Consider the following 16,698-nt stretch of genomic DNA (forward strand, 5'->3'; position numbering starts at 1 on the left):
AGGTTCCCCAAGGAATGTCCCCCAAAGGAGGAAGAAGCTAAAAACAACAACCCAAAGGGAATCTGCTTCCCAACAGGTCTGTGCCTCAAAATCATCAATTAAAACCCAACAGAACCAAATAAATAAAGCAGGATTCAAACAAAGTCCAGCAGAATGGATAAGGCATCATCACACACTACAATGACTATGCATCTCTCACTCAAGGGAAGAGAAATCACAACAATCAACGTGCACCGTTTCATCTGGAGTCGAATCCGCACTGGCTTTAACAGGACCTTACGCTGTGATCTTGGGCAATTCAATTCAACCCTCCTTGACCCAGGAGTCCTCACATGGTAGCAAGAAAACCAAAACAGAGCACATGACTCATTTTTCTGAGTGGAAGGGAAAAGTAACAAAAACATTCAAGAGGCACTTTACAGAGATGCAAGGCAGTAATGTGACAACACTAATAAATGATCCCAAACAGGGAGGAAGGCTAGTAACATGGGAGTCTTGGGAAGCTGCTTAATCCATTCACTTTACTGATGGTGTGTGGACTATGGAACTTGTACTATGTGCAAATTTTCCAAGGTGAAAAATCATGTCTTGCTTTACTTATAACTGCCTCCTGTAGGCCAGCTAAGCTTTTACTATATGAACACAATGAAAAGTGTGTGGACTCAAAGCTTAAAAAGCCAAAACTCGAATCACCCAACTACTTCCTGCTTTTGTGCAGAATATTAGTAGTAGCTCCCGTCTTTAATCCTGGCACTGGAGAGGCAAAGGCAGACAGATCTATATGAGACAGAAGACAGCCTGGTCTACATAGAGTTCCAGGCCACCAATAGTGAAAGCCTATCTAAATATTAAACAAACAAACAAACAACAATATCTATGCACTACTAAGAGCTTCCTCTATATCATTAAAGCTTTAAACAATGCTATTAAATCCCACCATATCCATTTTAGACAGCAAAGTGAAACTCAGAGAGGTAAGAGACTTGTCCAAGGTCACAGAAACACCACTATCAAAAATCTGTGGGCTTCCCTCCATCACTTCAAGTAAACTGGGGCTCACAGAAGAGAAAGAGAGGGAAAGAACAGGGTGGAATTCTGACTCTAAACTTTATACACTTAGCCAACAAATTTATTAGCCTCCTGCCTGAGACACACCACCACACCTGATCTGGCAGACATTTCCAAAATCAGGCATAGGTTATCAGCCTGCTATAGGCAAGGAAAGAAGAGACCAAGTAGGACATATAGGATGAGGATGAGGATGACTGCCTAGAATGCTTAGGAACACAGGTCAGTTTCTGTATGTATAGCAGAAACAGTTCCTAGCTATTAAGCTAGGAACTCTAAAATGAAGTCACCTTTAAGTGCCCCATTCAGGTTATACTTCCTGCAACAGAAAATAGTTTCCAAAACATTTCAATTCATTGTATGCTAACTCTTTATCTTTCCCAATCTGTGAAACAGTAGCTGGCTAACATTTCCAAGAAATTCTTTGGTAGACAGGCATGAAATTAGTGAAGAGAATTAATACTAACACACAAACACACATACATACACAAAGTCAGTTATACTTAGTGTGGTCCTTAAGGACCACAAGACTGCCACTAAGGGGAACACTAACTACTACCCCCAGACTCTTTACTGTTCTCTCACCTCTAGTTTTATCTTCCCCTTCAATCCATTCTTCACACTGATACCAAAACAACTTTCTACAACACAAACCTCCAAATCATAATCTTCCATTTTTTTCTTTCTTTTGCTATGTAGCACAGGCTGGTCTTGAATTAGCAACCCTGTTGCCTTAGCCTCCCAATTATAGGCATATACCACCACCCTGAGAGGCTTACAACCTTCCAGTGGCTCCTTACTGTTCTGATCTAGAAATCAGCAAACTATGGCCCATGGGCCAAATCCAGCTGCCACCCACTTTTGTAAATTTTTACTAGAACATAGTCATGTTCACTTTCACACCATCCACAGCTGCTGAAATACACACTACAAGCTGTATAGTTGTAAAAGAGTCACAATGACTAAATATCTACTCTTGTCCTTTCTAGGAAAGTTTGGTAAACTTTAGTCTTTTTAACTGCCCCCCACCTGCCCACCCTCATGCCACCATCTAACCAGTTTTTAGGAGGGGGGTTGTTTGTTTTTTTGTTTTTTAACCAGAGTTTCAAGCCTCTGATCACCTTCCTGCTTCATTTCCCACCTGCCTTTTAATTACACTGAACTTCCTCAAAGTCAACAAAGCTCTGATACTTGGTCCTTCATGTGTTTATTGATTATAGGTAAGGAGGTTGATTCCTCTAAGAAGTCATCCCAGAGTCTACAAGTCCAGGTCAAGGTCACTCCAGTAGTCCCATAGAACTTAGGTCCCTTACTTTAGTTACTGGGTATATTATAATTGCTGAATTACTACTAGTCTTTCCTATGGATCTGAAAGCTTTTGGATATCATGGGCAGTCTTGTTTGTTGTTATAATCCCAGCCAACTAGCAAAATGTCTGGGCCTTAGTTATTGAACAGATGACTCCCAAATCCCTGGATAGCAATCATCAAATGTCCACCATTTTTAGTCAGTCCAGGTGGAAGTAGGTAGGGACTAACAAACCATTCATTCAACGGTGACATACAACTCACACCCAAATCCATCACAAGAGCCATGTGAGGTGGTCTTACTGTTAAATTGAGTATATCTCAGAATATAGAGCTATTTTAGTTCTACTCAATTACCCTAAAGGTGAGGTACTCATGACGTATCTATTAAAGAAATCATGGCTGAGCATGGTAGTCCATGGTTGTAAGTCCAGCTACGAGATAGTCTGAAGCAGGAGGATTACAAGTATGAGACCCATCTGGTCTATTTAGTTAAGATCAAATATAAGCTTAAAAAAAGAAGGAAGGAAGGAAGGAAGGAAGGAAGGAAGGAAGGAAGGAAGGAAGGAAGGGACAGACAGACTAGGAGTACTGTTCAATGGTGGCATGCTGTTCATTCCCAGTACTGAGGAGACCAAAAAAAAAAAAAAGCAAATCATGACAGAACTGCAGCGTCTAGATTACTCACCTCCAACTCTTACTCTAAAGATTTTGGTCAATTTCAGTTTCAGTAAGTATGAACACATGCTATCTTATCAGAAGCTACAGAAAATGCAATCTGCACCAGCCCCCATCCCATACCCACCAGACCCAAACAGTCAGACACCAAACAAGAGCATGCAACAGGATTCTCACCTCTCCTTACTTCGAAGATGCCAAGACTGGCAGCTGGAGATGCTGAAGGGTCTGTGAGAGCTGGAAAGCCCCAATGCTGTGGACAAACACACATCTCTGCAACAGGTATATTTCAATTCAAAGGTTTAAACCCTCATTAAGGGTCACTTTTAACTCAAACTCATAAATCCGAACTTTGGGATATTACTATCTCTGTGGAAAGACAATGGCCCTACTAACCCTTCAGATGCTATTGACTGATATATATATACATACATGAATGAGATACAGATTTCATGTTCTCTGATATATTGTTCTCCCTAAGTTATCTTCTAGAAATACCAAATAATCATAATATCTGAGCAGCAACTAAAAAAGATGGTCATGAAGTGGTGCTCACTGGACAATTTCAGAAGCCTATCAGACAAGGACACAAGGTTAGCAATATTCAGAACTCAGGAACTGGGGCTGAGCCAGGCCTGAAGAGAAGGGTTCATTGCCACAAACCTATAGGTAGTAACTGGAACGGAAACACAGATCAGGAAACACTTTCAAAATACTTCCAAGTCCGCCTCAAATTCTAAGTAAATCAAGCTAGCCAAACCCTAAATCAACATACCAAGGGAGCCAAGCATGGTTGGCACACGTAGAAGAGGCCAGACAGGGCTACACACCAAGACCATCTAAAAAATTACAAGTTTTTTAAAGGGTCAAGGAATATTTATCACCTCCTTCAGATATTCTGAAGGACCAGAAACCACAGACATGATCTTTTAAGCTAGTGAAGCCCTGAGCACAAACATCTACGATTAGAACCAATATATTCCTGTCTGCCATCCCACACACTTACACACTTAATACTTTATTCTATCCTGATCCCCCGGGAACAGACCACTCCCCAACTTATCCCCTCACAGAGAAAACTTTCCAAAATAAAAGGGAATAAAAGCACTCCTATTTGGAAATTTCAAGTAAAAGGGAGAGCTCTTACCCAAGCTCTATGACCTAGCTAGCTGATTATTTACAGGATCTTCAGGCAGGAATTGTTAATGAGCTTTTAATTTGGAGTGCTTAAGTTGCCAAAGTGCTCTGAGCTCCAGTGAAGCACCACAGAATCCATAAAGGAAACCTTATCAATCACTTCCCGGCAGCTCCCTTCCCCCATTCAGCACCTGCCGACAGTCAGCCAAGTGGGTTTCTAACCAAGATCACAGGCACACATTAGTGGAGTCACACTCCAAGTCACTGTTTATAAATTGGCTTTTAAATGGTAGGGGATTCAAGTATAATATACTTAAGGTCCAAGAACGAATCCACTAAAACAAGGTCTACTGTGTATGATAAAGTCAGAATAAAGCTGAATTTGATGAAGCCAGTTTCTGGTACAAACTCTACAGTTAAAAACCATTCAGCCAATCACAACCTACTATAGTCAAATAGAGTATAGTCTTTAGCCAATGGGATTCATGTTTTGCTGCCCTTACACTGGGAAACCGATGAAATGTACTAGCAAATGCATGCCATAAAAATGGCCGTAGTCATTGCAAAATCCTTATTTCCAGATAAGGGGCACCATACCCACCATCTTCCAGATCAACATCCAGCAGTAGACATTTTACAAGGGCTCAACCCAAGTCATGCTTTGTTTTAAGAAAACACCTGTTGCTGGGCCATTTGCAATAAAGGCATACAAAAAGCTACCCAGGTTAAGGCCCTTTCTTCATTCTGTCCATCATCATTACCCATAGATTGTGACTTACAAGGAAGTAAGGGGCTAACGTGTGTGCCGAGATGCAGAGGGGGTACTCTATAAATCTACTAATTCCTTAATCGGTTTCTATTTTCTCTGGTCAAATCTCTCTTCTCCAGTAATCTCAAATCAGGCCCTCTCATCAACTCATCCAATCCATCTTGCAAAGCCCAGCTCCACCCCCACCCCCACCCCTAGCTCCCCCTTCGCCAACAGTTAGAACATGCATCCAGGGCGAGCACACGGGCCAGTATCCCAGACTACATAAAGTGTGCGCGCCACGACCCACACCCCGCATGCATTAACCAGGGCCCACGCTGGGAGCCCTCTCAATCTCACCCACCCCAGGGTGTTGCCCCCAGCTCGGGCCCATCCAGGTCCAAGGGAGCGTAAGGGGAGGGGCAGGGGGCCAGGAGACCAGCCCTCCTTCCCAGGGCCGCCCCCGCCCCCCGTCAGCTGCCGGAGAGGCTGTCGCCATGGCAACGCCCCCTCCTCCGGGCCAGCGCGGCAGGCTCTCTCCAGGTGCAGGCCCCGACGTCTCCCTCGGCCTCAGCAAGCGCTTGGGGCAGTTGACGGCAGCGGGCACGGCCCGCGCCGCCTGCGGCGCTGACCAGACAGAAGCAGGGCCAGCTCCGCCCGCTCCCCACAGCCCGTTCCAGGCCGCCTCAACAGCGGCAGCCAGCACCACGAGTCCACAACACACCGACTCACCTCCGCGCACTCTGACCCCGACCGACGCGGTGGACGGGCGGGCTCGGTAGCCAACCGCTGAGCCCGCTGCTGGCGCCCTTGGCCAATGAACTACAATGAGGCGGGGCTTCTTCTCCCCAAACGCTCTCTCTCCCGCCGACATGCGCGCTAAGGTGTGTCAAGATGGTGCCCGTTGGCGCTGGGCCTTGTGGGACTTGTAGTTTGGAGGAGACACGTATTCAGAAGCGAAGGGGAGGGTCACTTCTGAACAGTGAAAGGGATTTTCTTAAAAATAAATAAATGATAATAATAATAATAAAATAAACCGAAAACTTCGTCAGGCCCAGAATAACGCAGGTTCTCTACTTCTTTCCTCCACCTTCACTGTAGGCACAGTGAGTATGGGCTTAGGAGATGTTCTCTTTAGGCGACACCTTCTGTGATTCATTCGTCAACAAGTAATTATTATCTATTTTCTGATACGGGCCTGAAGGAGATCTGGAAAGGAGGGAGGCGAATTCGGCTAAGAAGAAAATGGTTGATTTCTGAAGGGCCTCTCAAGGGAAGACGCTACTGTCTTGTTCAGATTCCCTCAGAGGAAATGTCAGGAATAAAAGGGGGCCACAGCTGTAGGGGGCCTTCCCCAGTCTCTCCCGGCAGCTGGGGGGAATTTACACCTGAAGCTATGGGTGATTGTCTCCATCTTAGCTATGCTTCTCTGGGAAGTCATTATACCACGTTATTAAATGAGAAGCTTCCGTCTTCACCAAGCCACTGATAATTTTGACACCCTCTCAGTCAGTCAGATCCATTTTATGAGCTATCTTCAGTTACCAAGCTCCTCTGTCTGCCACCTGCTATTTTCACTTAAGACAGTTGGTATCAGTCCTGGACCCTGCCACCTCTGAGATCTTAACATAATGGTTCCTGCCGGAGCTGGAAATGCCTGTAATCCCCATATCAGGGAATGCCTTCTTTAATCTCATTCACATAATGGGTTAGGTGGTTCTACTGTGAACCTATAGAACTGATCACAGTGCTTTATAATTGTTGTCTCCTTGCCATTTCTCTCCTGGGAATTTAAACTCGTTTAAGATAGGTATTATTTCCATATTGTTCATGCTGCATGAGTTATACCCAGTATGGTGTCAGGTATAAAGCAGCTATGCAATAAAATGTTTGTGACAAATGAGGGAACAAACAGAAGCAGAAGCAGATAGCATTCATTCCAAAGTCAGTAAAGTAGAGGCACACTTGCCAATCCCCCAGTTCTTGGAAGTGAAACTGGGGCTTCTTCCTTCTACTGTTACATAAGCATTAACCTAGGTTGACCCAGTAGTCAACATGTGTTTATAATTAATATTAGGCACTGTCTGTTGCTGATGATTAAATGGTAAGGCGTACAAAACCTGTATCCTCAAGGCAATTTTCTGTTAGAGAGGGGGCATGGGGAGGTATGGACAATGAACAAATAAATATAAAAATTAGTAAGACAAATAAAAGGCTTTAGATAGTGTCTTTTTTGGGGATTCAAAACACCATGACCAAAACCCAACTTGGGGTGGAAAAAGTTATTTCACTTTTTTTTTTGGGTGGGGGGGCTTCGAGACAGGATTTCTCTGTGGTTTTGGAGTCTGTCCTGGAACTAGCTCTTGTAGACCAGGGTAGTCTCGAACTCACAGAGATCTGCCTGCCTCTGTCTCCCGAGTGCTGGGATTAAAGGCATGTGCCACTAACGCCCGGCAAGTTACTTCACTTATACTCACACATCACAGTTCATCATTGAAGGAAGTCAAGCAGGAACTTGAGGAAAGAACCTGGAGACAGAACCTGAAGCAGAGGTCACGGGAACACTGCTTACTGGTGTTTCTTTGTAGCTTGCTCAGCCTGCTTTCTTTCTTTCTTTCTTTCTTTCTTTCTTTCTTTCTTTCTTTTCTTCTTTCTTTCTCCTCCTTCTCCTTCTTCTTCATTTGTTTGTTTTCAAGACAGGGTTTCTCTGTGTAATAATACTGATGGTTGTTCTGGATCTCTGGAGACCAGGCTGGCCTCAAACTCTCAGAGATCCACCTGCCTCAGCCTCCAAGTGCTGGGATTAAAGGCGCCACCACTACCTCTGCTTTCTAATAGCACCCGGACCACTAGCCCAGAGGTGATAGCAAGCACTTTGAGCTGGGTACTCCCACATGAGTCATCAGTCAGGAAAATGCACCATAGGCCAATCTGGTGGGGCATTTTCTCAATTGAGTTTCCCCTCTTCCCCAAAAGCTATAGCTTTCAACAAGTTGCCATAAAACTAGTCAGAACAGATGGCCTTTCCTGTCTCTGGCCTTGTCATGAAAACAAAGCAGAGAAAATTGTTCTTGGCTATAAGAATAAAGTGGGGCCAGGGAAAGAGCTCAATGGGTTTGGGGATATCTTGTGGCGCTTGCCGTGGCCAAACCGGGCAATCTGAGTTCAATTCATCAAGAGTCACATGACTGAAGGAGAGAATAGATTCTTACAAGCTGTCCTCTGACCTCTACAAGCACACACACACACACACACATACACACACACACACACACACACACACACACACGTAATTTCTTTTTCTCAAAAAGAACAAAATAAACAAAGCCAAGGGTGGTAGTTCAGACATGTACTCTCAGCACATAGGAGGCTGAGGCATTAGGTTCTTGAATTCAGGGGCAGCTTGGGCCCCATAGTAGTAAGTTCCAGGTCAGGGAGGGTACAGCCTGAGGCTCTATATCAAAAGAAAGAGAAAGGTAAGAGTCTCTTCAGATGTGGTGGCACATGCCTTTAATCTTAGCACTTATGAAGCCGAGACAGAGTGAGCTCTGTGAGTTTGAAGCCAGCCTGGTCTAAATAGCAAATTCCAGGCCAGTCTGAGCTACATAGTAAGACTCTGTCTTGAGAGAAAGAAAGAAAGAAAGAAAGAAAGAAAGAAAGAAAGAAAGAAAGAAAGAAAGAAAGAAAGAGAGAGAGAGAGAAAGAAAGAAAAGAAGAGAACAGAAAAGGAAAAGAAAGAGAGAGAGAGAGAAAGAAAGAAAGGCCATTCACCAATTTAGCAAAAAAGAATGCAGGAGTGAAAACAAAGTTCCTGAAATTAAAAGAGGATACAGAAAACAGAGAAGGGGGAGGGGAAATCAGAGGCCTTAAGATCCAGCCCAAACACCCTCCAGATAGCCTTCCTTCCATACGTCCTTTGACTGCCACCCAGATTGCACCCTTTCCTTTGTGGTCTTCTAGGACTCAAATGTACAGCTTCCAGGACAGCTCCAAATCATAAACTCTCTTTGGACAAAGACCATGAAACTATATTCAAATAACAGACCACTGTAAGAACTTGTTATATATTTAATGTTTTACAAAGCTACCCAATGTAGCCTTTGACTCTTTCAAGCCTTAGTTCTAGAGCCTATAGCTCCACAACAGGGCTTCTTAAACTTTTTCCACTCACAACCCCTTTTCACCAGAGGGATTTTGTTATTATTGTTGTTGTTGTTGTTGTTTTGGTTTTGGTTTTTGGTGTAGCCCTGCCTGCCCTGGAACTCACTCTGTAGACCAGGCTGGGCTTTAATTCACAAAGCTCTCAAGTGCTGGGATTAAAGGAATATTCTGGGGCTGGGTGTTGATGGCGCATGCCTTTAATCCCAGCACTCAGGAGGCAGAGGCAGGTGGATCTCTGTGTATTCGAGGCCAGCCTGGTCTCCAGAGCAAGTGCCAGGATAGGCTCCAAAGCTACTCAGAGAAACCCTGTCTCGAAAAACCAAAAAAAAAAAAAAAAAAGGAATATGCCATCACTACCTACAACTGGAGGTATTTTTATATGAGCACGGGATTTTTATATGACCATTTTTATATGACCTGGTGGTGAAACCTGTAATTCCAGCTATGTGGAATTTAGGAAACCTAAACCTAAACCTAAACCTCAAGGCTTGTCTAGGCTACAAATCTAGTTCAAGGCCAGCTCGGACTTTGTCTCAAGATGACAAAGTAATAAGAGGCTTCAATGGTAAATCACTTTCCTAACGTGTGAGATTCAACCTTCAATAACAAAAAGCTAAAATAAAAATAGGTATACAAGACAACATTTGCTGATAATAAGCCATTCAAAAATTTATTTTAAAACAAGTTTTTGAGATATAGCTCAAAGTTTATATATATATATATATATATTATATATTATATATCTTTACCAATTGTTAAGAACAAAAACTAATTTCTAGACCAGACTTGATGGCCCCATACACTTGAGAGGCAGAGACAGGTAAATCTCTATGAATTCTAGGCCTAGTCTACATAGTTCCAGGACAGCCAGGGCCCTTTAGAGAGACCCTGTCTCAATAAACAAAACAGCAAACAAACCTAGTTTGTATACTACTAATTAGGTAGGTCTTTTTGTTGTTGTTTGCTTTTTTGTTTTGTTTTTTGGTTTTTCGAGACAGGGTTTCTCTGTGGCTTTGGAGGCTGTCCTGAAACTAGCTCTTGTAGACCAGGCTGGCCTCGAACTCACAGAGATCCGTCTGCCTCTGCCTCCTGAATGCTGGGATTAAAGGTGTGCGCCACCATCGCCTGGCAAAGGATTAAATCTGAAGATTTGATATACAGAACGGAGCCTCTTCAGCATTTTTTGGTTGATGATAGTTTGGCTTTATAATCATCAGTGGCATGAACTCCTTTCTGCATAAATATGTAACACAACATGGCAGGAATATTTTGTTCTAGTTAGCTTTCTATTGCTGTGATAAAGCACGGTGACCAAAAGCAACTTGGGGAGGAAAGGGTTTATTTGGTTTACACATCCCAATCACAGTCCATCATGAAGGGAATCCAGGAAAGGAATGCAAAGCAGGAACCTGGACACAGAAGCTGAAGCAGAGAACATGGACAAATGCTGCTTACTGACCTGCTTCCTGTGGCCTGCTCAGCCACTGTGGTGGTTTGAATAGGTATGGCCCCCATAAACTCATGTATTTGAATGCTTAGCCATAGGAAATGACACCTTTGGGAGGTGTGGCCTTGTTGGAGGAAGTATGTCACTATGGAGGTGGGCTTTGGGGTCTCATATATCTCAAACCAGGCCTAGTGACAGGGTTGCTTCTGCTGCCTTCAGATCAAGATTTAGAACTCTCAGCTCCTTCACCAGCACCATGTCTGCCTGAATGCTGCCACATCTCACCATGATGATAAAGGACTAACCCTCTGAAACTGTAAGCTAGCCACAATTAAATGTCTTCCTTTATAAGAGTTGCCTTGGTCATAGTGTCTCTTCACAGCAATAGAAACCCTAAGACAGACACTTTCTTATTAACCCAGGACCACCTGCCCAGGGTGGCACTGCTCCCAGTGGGATGGGCCCTCCCACGTCAACCATCAACCAAGAAAATGCCCTCAAAGATTTTCCCACAGGAGGCATCTTCTCAACTGAGGTTCCTTTCCCAGATGATGCTGGCTTGTGTCAGGTTGACAGGAAAGCCAACCGGACACAGTGTTTAGCACCATTTCAGAGACTGTTGAAAATTCATTTAGTGATATTTCTTTTTTTTTTCTTTTTTGGTTTTTCAAGACAGGGTTTCTCTGTGTAGCTTTGGAGCCTATGAGCCTATCCTGGCACTGGATCTGTAGACCAGGCTGGCCTCGAACTCACAGAGATCCGCCTGCCTCTGACTCCCGAGTGCTGAGATCAAAGGTGTGCACCACCATTGCCCAGTGACATTATAATATATATATTATAATATATATATATATATATCGAGAGAGAGAGAGTCAGCAACTCAAACAGCATTTTTTAAAATCAAACATTCTAATGCAATACAATCCAAAGACAGACAATTTTGACACTTACAAGGACTAGGGAATGATGATAAGAAAATAGTAAACGGGTTTTTTTCCCACAATTAAAGCATCATGTTTCTGTAAGAGCAGCATACTTTACATGTACAGTAAGAACACTGCAGTTCATAACATACAGTAGTCTTGAGTCTGAGCTGAGGTGTTTCACACAGCATTGGCTAGTGTTGCATAGTGTGACAGCAAGCACAGTACAAAGTTGTACATTATGTGTTTAAGGCTAAGGCTACAGTGAAGTCCCATGATGCAACAGGAATGAGCATGTCCAGAAACACCCAGACTCTTTACATATATGATTTTAAATTAATTTTTTGACCATTTCACATTCAGAAACTTTTTTTACTGTTGGCATTTTTAAAATGTATTCCCAAATCACAGACATGCAGGCAGGCAAAACATCCATATACATTTAGAAGAAGAGAGAGGAAGGAGGAGGAGGAGGAGGAGCAGGACAAGAAGTAGTAGTAGTGGTAGCAGCGGCAGCAGCACTAGCTGGGCCCTAGAAAACAGCAGAGCCTGTGACTAAGCTTATATACTTAGATTTAACTTGGAAGTCTTAGCCCAGAAAACAGAGAGTAAGGAAGAAAGAAGTGAGGCTGGAAAGGGGAGGGGGAGTTTGAAAATACCAGGTACCAGGCAGGGTATTACCAAGTTAGCCAGGGTAGCAAAGAAAACAATTTCTCTTATCAAATTGTATCAGAAATGGGTAATATAAAATGATCATACTAGAAACAGAGAGAAAAAGCCTTTAATCCCAGCATTTGGGAGGCAGAGGCAGGCAGCTCTCTGAGTTCAAGGCCAACCTGGTCTACAGATCAAGTTTCAGGACAGCCAGGGCTACACAGAGAAACCCTGTCTCTAAAAACCAAAAAAGAAACAGGGAAAAAGAAAAAGGTTGTAGTCTCCATTGTTCCAGTAGCTACATAGAGTGCCAGATCTCACACCATGGAGAACCTGAGACTGAAAACTGTGTTAAAGCCTCCAGTCTGAGGGCCCACTGCAATCCCAACACAGTGGGCACAGTGGAAGCTGTGTCAACACCTAACCCTCACTCTCAAAGGAAGGTAAAATAGCCAGATACATCCTGGACAGTCTCTAGACCTCTGGGTTAGTGGACTAAAGTAACAAATGTGAACAAGATCCCACGACAGGACAAGGCAGCCACCAAGGAAAAACCTTCAAAGTGGCCATCAAAACTGAGACCTTGTGTGTCCATTGCCTCCTGGTTGGCTGTGGTTATTCATTTCTTGAATCAGGGCTGCTGGGATCACCTGCTCAAGGCACTCACAGGATCAGCCTTGTTAACATTCTTCCCACTGGAGAGATGGGGGAGGGCTCACTGGGCCTGCCCCTTCCCAGGGTTGTAAGAGGGGTGAGCAATTATTGGGAAGAGTCCAGTGTGGCTGTGTAGCTGCTCCTAAGATGCCCCTAAGGGTACTAGAGTGGCATAGCTTTCCTAAGTTGTTACCCAAGCTGGGGTGTTTGGTGACGCAGCTGCCCAAGTCATCCATATTACTCCAAGTTAACCATTCATTCATTCATGCTCTTGTGTGTGTGTAGCCCAATAAGCTCACTGGTTTCTTTTGTGTGTCATTGCCCTCCATATGTGGAGTGAGCAGAAATAGACTCCAGGAAAAGTCACACAATAGATTTTACCAAGCATTAACCGGGTAGAGAATGCTGACCTCAGGAACAGTGCCTGGTAGCCCCCAACTTGGTACAGCTAGGAGAACCTAGGCCAGATTTGAAATTACTTTATCCAGAGACTGGAAAAACTGCTGCCATCTATGCCAGGGGTTCTCAACCTGTGGGTCGTGACCCCTTTGGAGGTCGCATATTAGATATCCTGCATATCAGATATTTACATTATGAGTCACAATAGTAGCAAAATTACAGTTATGATGCAGCAATGAAATCATTTTTATAGTTGGGAGTCACCAAAGCATGAGGGACTATATTGAAGGGTCGCAGCGTTAGGAAGGTTGAGAACCACTTTCTTGCCTCTCCCACCTCTTTCTCCAACTCCTGACCACTCTGACCACACCCCCTTGCCACTTCCTCTTGCCACTTCCTCTTGCCTATGACTGTCTTCTACAGGATCATCAGTGGGGCCTGAACCTGGTCGCTCCCTCTTCTTCCCGCTCTCCCCAGGCTTGTTCCCCATGAGCCTGTGCCATTCATCTCCCTGGTGACCTGAATCTGAACTAAGAGATGAATGTGGGGTGGTGGAGGCCAGGGTGGTAATGTGCTCCCTTATCTCTGTGCCCCTCGCTAGGGCCCAGTTAATTTTCTCTTTGATTTTAATATAGATTTATTGAAAGTTTCAGTTATCAAAACAAACTGCAGCAGCAAATTGGTGTTCTTTGCAGGCCTACAAGTGCCTATAAAGCTGCCATGTTTGGGAACGAATGGCGCTCTCCAGGAGGTCAGTCATGGCAACAGGAAGTCCCCAGGGACACACACACTGCAGTTTAATATTTTTCTTATTAGCCTTTTTCTTCTTGGCTATCTAAGCCTCCCCCTTTAGATGGGAAACCAAATGGAGCCACCATCCCAGGGAGACTTTGTTCCCTGAGCTGCCGCACTCTCCATGCACTCTCTGCCCTAGCCTCCTTGTCATGACTCCTCTGATCTCCCCCTCCTTCCCCAGGTACCTAGCAAGGATCATGATGCACATTTTCCACAGATGTGGCTCTCCAGTGCCATGCATCTCACAGTCCTGCCCCACCTATCCTATGCCTGGGCTAGCAAGTCACCGGTCAGAAGCAGAGAGCCCCTAGAAAAGACTGGTGTCCCAAGCTCTTTCCAGATCCGGCAGTCTATGAGGAAAAGAGCAAAGTTTGAAGGCAAAGGAGATACTTCGGAAAAGGAGTCCTGCCCTGCCAACATCTAGTGGCCTACACTGAAACAAAAAGGAGATAAATGGAGCTGGAGAAATGGCTCGGCCAATAAAATGCTCACTGTGTTAATGTGAAGACCCGTGTTCTGGTTGCCAGCACCCAGTTAAAAAGCTGGGATTGGTGGTACAAGTCTGAAATCCTGGAGCTGAGGCGGCAGAAACAGGAGGATTGCTGGGGCTTGCTGGTCAGCTAATCCAGTCAAATTGATGAGCTCCAGGTTCAGTAGAGACCCTGTCTCAAAAAGTAATATAGAGATGCTATTGAAGACACCCAGTGTTGATCTCTGGCCTTCACACCCACATGCATATACCTGCACAACACACATAACCCCAGACATGCACACACAGGAGATGATAGATTCTAGAAAGTAGGCAAGTGTTGTGGAATATTACTTTACTGTGTAACAGTGTCTTACATTTGTTTATGCTGCATTTGTTTAACTATATAAAGATGTGTTTCTTTGCCTGACTAGACACTTGATTGGTCTAATAAAAGGCTGAATGGGGCCAGGCAGTGGTGGCGCTTGCCTTTAATCCCAGCACTAGGGAGGCAGAGGCAGGTTGATCTCTATGAGTTCAAGGCCCACAGAGCAAGCTCCAAGCCAGGCTCCAAAGCTACAGAGAAACCATCCTGAATGGCCAATAGCTAGGCAGTAAAGGGATAAATGGGGCAGGTGGGCAGAGAGATTAAGTAGGAGAAGAAATCTAGGCTCCAGAATGAGAGGAGAGAATGAGGGAGACACCCAGGGCCAGCCAGCCAAGCAGCTTCAGTCAGCCAGACATAGAGTAGGACATTCAGAATGGAAGAAAAGTAAAAAGGCAAAATGTAGATGAAGAGATAAGTTAAAAGAGCAAGTGGGACAAGCATAAGATAAGGCCAAGCATTCATAACTATTAATAAGTCTTCCTGTCATGATTTGGGAGCTGGTTGGTGGCCCAAAAGAAAGCCTGCTGCAGGCAAGTTCTAATATCAGCAATGGATCATATCACTCTAATATACCCACTGCCATTTTTAACCTGACCTCTTTTCTTGGTCCCAGTTTGATTTTTGATTCTCTGCTATCAATCCATCCCTAAAGAACAATCTGGATTTTCCTACCTCCAGTGTCTCTGTGACTCACCCCATAGTGCAAACCACTTGCTGGTTATCTCTAGGCTATGGAATCAGTTGTATTCCAGGGCTGGGTCTTCATGGTCCAATCAGCTTGACAGTACCAGCATTCATCTACAGGTTTGTGGTACTGCTAAGTTGCCATACCACATCCCAGTTCTCAGTGTTCTTTCCTTGTTCTTAAACAGCACCTGCCAGCATGCCCATCCTCAGAATTATGACTATGACTAAGGCTCCTGGCCACTATAGCTATACAGGTTTGAATTGTGGCTCCAATGCTTATTGATTCTGGTTCTTTGGGGGACCTCTTTGTGGTCTCATGGTATCTTGTGTTTATCTGTTCCCTTGTCTAAGCTTCTCTCTGAAAGAAATGGCTTGCACGGGTGACTTCCACCTGCAGTATTCTGAGATCCTCAAGGAAAAGGACTGTCTCTTCATCCTCTTCATATCCTGTGTGTATACAGTTGATGACTAGGTAAGGACAGCCTCTCTGAGCCTGCTTCCTTAGCTATAAGATGGAGATAATACCTGCATCACCAGTAGAGTGAAGAAAGCACCTGTCACAGTGCCAATCAACGTGGTGTAGGGACTTGATGAATGAAGTTGCCATCCTCTGCTTTGCCTTGATGTTGGTCATCAGCTATCCATACTTCCACTTTTACTTCCTCCTGTCTCAGCTTCAAGTTCAGCTCTCTCCAGCTACCTATCAGGGATTTCCCCTCACTGTTCACACACCAGTTTTCACCCTGACCTCTTTAGAATGGTGCTAACTTCTCATTTCCTCCAGGCCAACCTCCCTTTTCTTTCAAAACCCATTCATGAATGGCTGCCTCCAAGTGCCTGTTTCATGTTAAAGTCCAATTCCCTGGCTCCCTTATAGTTCATCTTCAGTGCAAATGTTCTCAGGCTTGCCGTCTATGCTAGCTTGCAGTACAAGGAAGTTAATGTTCACAATCTTTCAAATTCTAGGCTCCTACCTGCTCCTGGAGTAATACCAATCCCTGGTGAGGTCCCTTTAGTCCCAAACCTCAATTGTGCCCATCAGCCCAAGCTACTGTGTGCAGCTGCTATCAATCACCTAGGGCATCCCAGAATTGACCTAGAATACTTGTGCTTGGTGTGCTCAATCTTTACACTGCCACAAGAGCATGGCATCCTCCTGGGAAGTGAGAGAATGACACTCCCT

At 44.4% G+C, this 16,698-nt stretch overlaps 1 protein-coding gene and 1 pseudogene across 7 annotated transcripts in view; one reads left to right on the forward strand and one right to left on the reverse strand.

Moving 5' to 3' along the window:
• Nucleotides 1-5,689, reverse strand: part of Eri3 (ERI1 exoribonuclease family member 3) — a 130,218-nt gene extending 124,529 nt beyond the window's left edge. For 5 of the 7 annotated variants that reach the window (XM_027402617.1, XM_035439680.1, XM_027402618.1 and 2 more), the window contains exons 1-2: nucleotides 5,303-5,664; nucleotides 3,231-3,306 (exon numbers count right to left, since the gene is read on the reverse strand). In XM_027402617.1, coding sequence (XP_027258418.1) covers nucleotides 3,231-3,306; nucleotides 5,303-5,437 — 211 coding nt within the window. In that variant the 5' untranslated portion in view covers nucleotides 5,438-5,664. The other 2 variants (XM_035439681.1, XM_027402620.1) reach the window with 2 other exon arrangements.
• A 121-nt stretch (nucleotides 5,690-5,810) lies between these two features.
• The window catches only part of LOC100763071, a 41,566-nt pseudogene continuing 30,678 nt past the window's right edge, over nucleotides 5,811-16,698 (forward strand).

Source organism: Cricetulus griseus, chromosome 2 (genome assembly GCF_003668045.3).
Source record: "Cricetulus griseus strain 17A/GY chromosome 2, alternate assembly CriGri-PICRH-1.0, whole genome shotgun sequence".
NCBI lineage: Eukaryota > Metazoa > Chordata > Mammalia > Rodentia > Cricetidae > Cricetulus > Cricetulus griseus.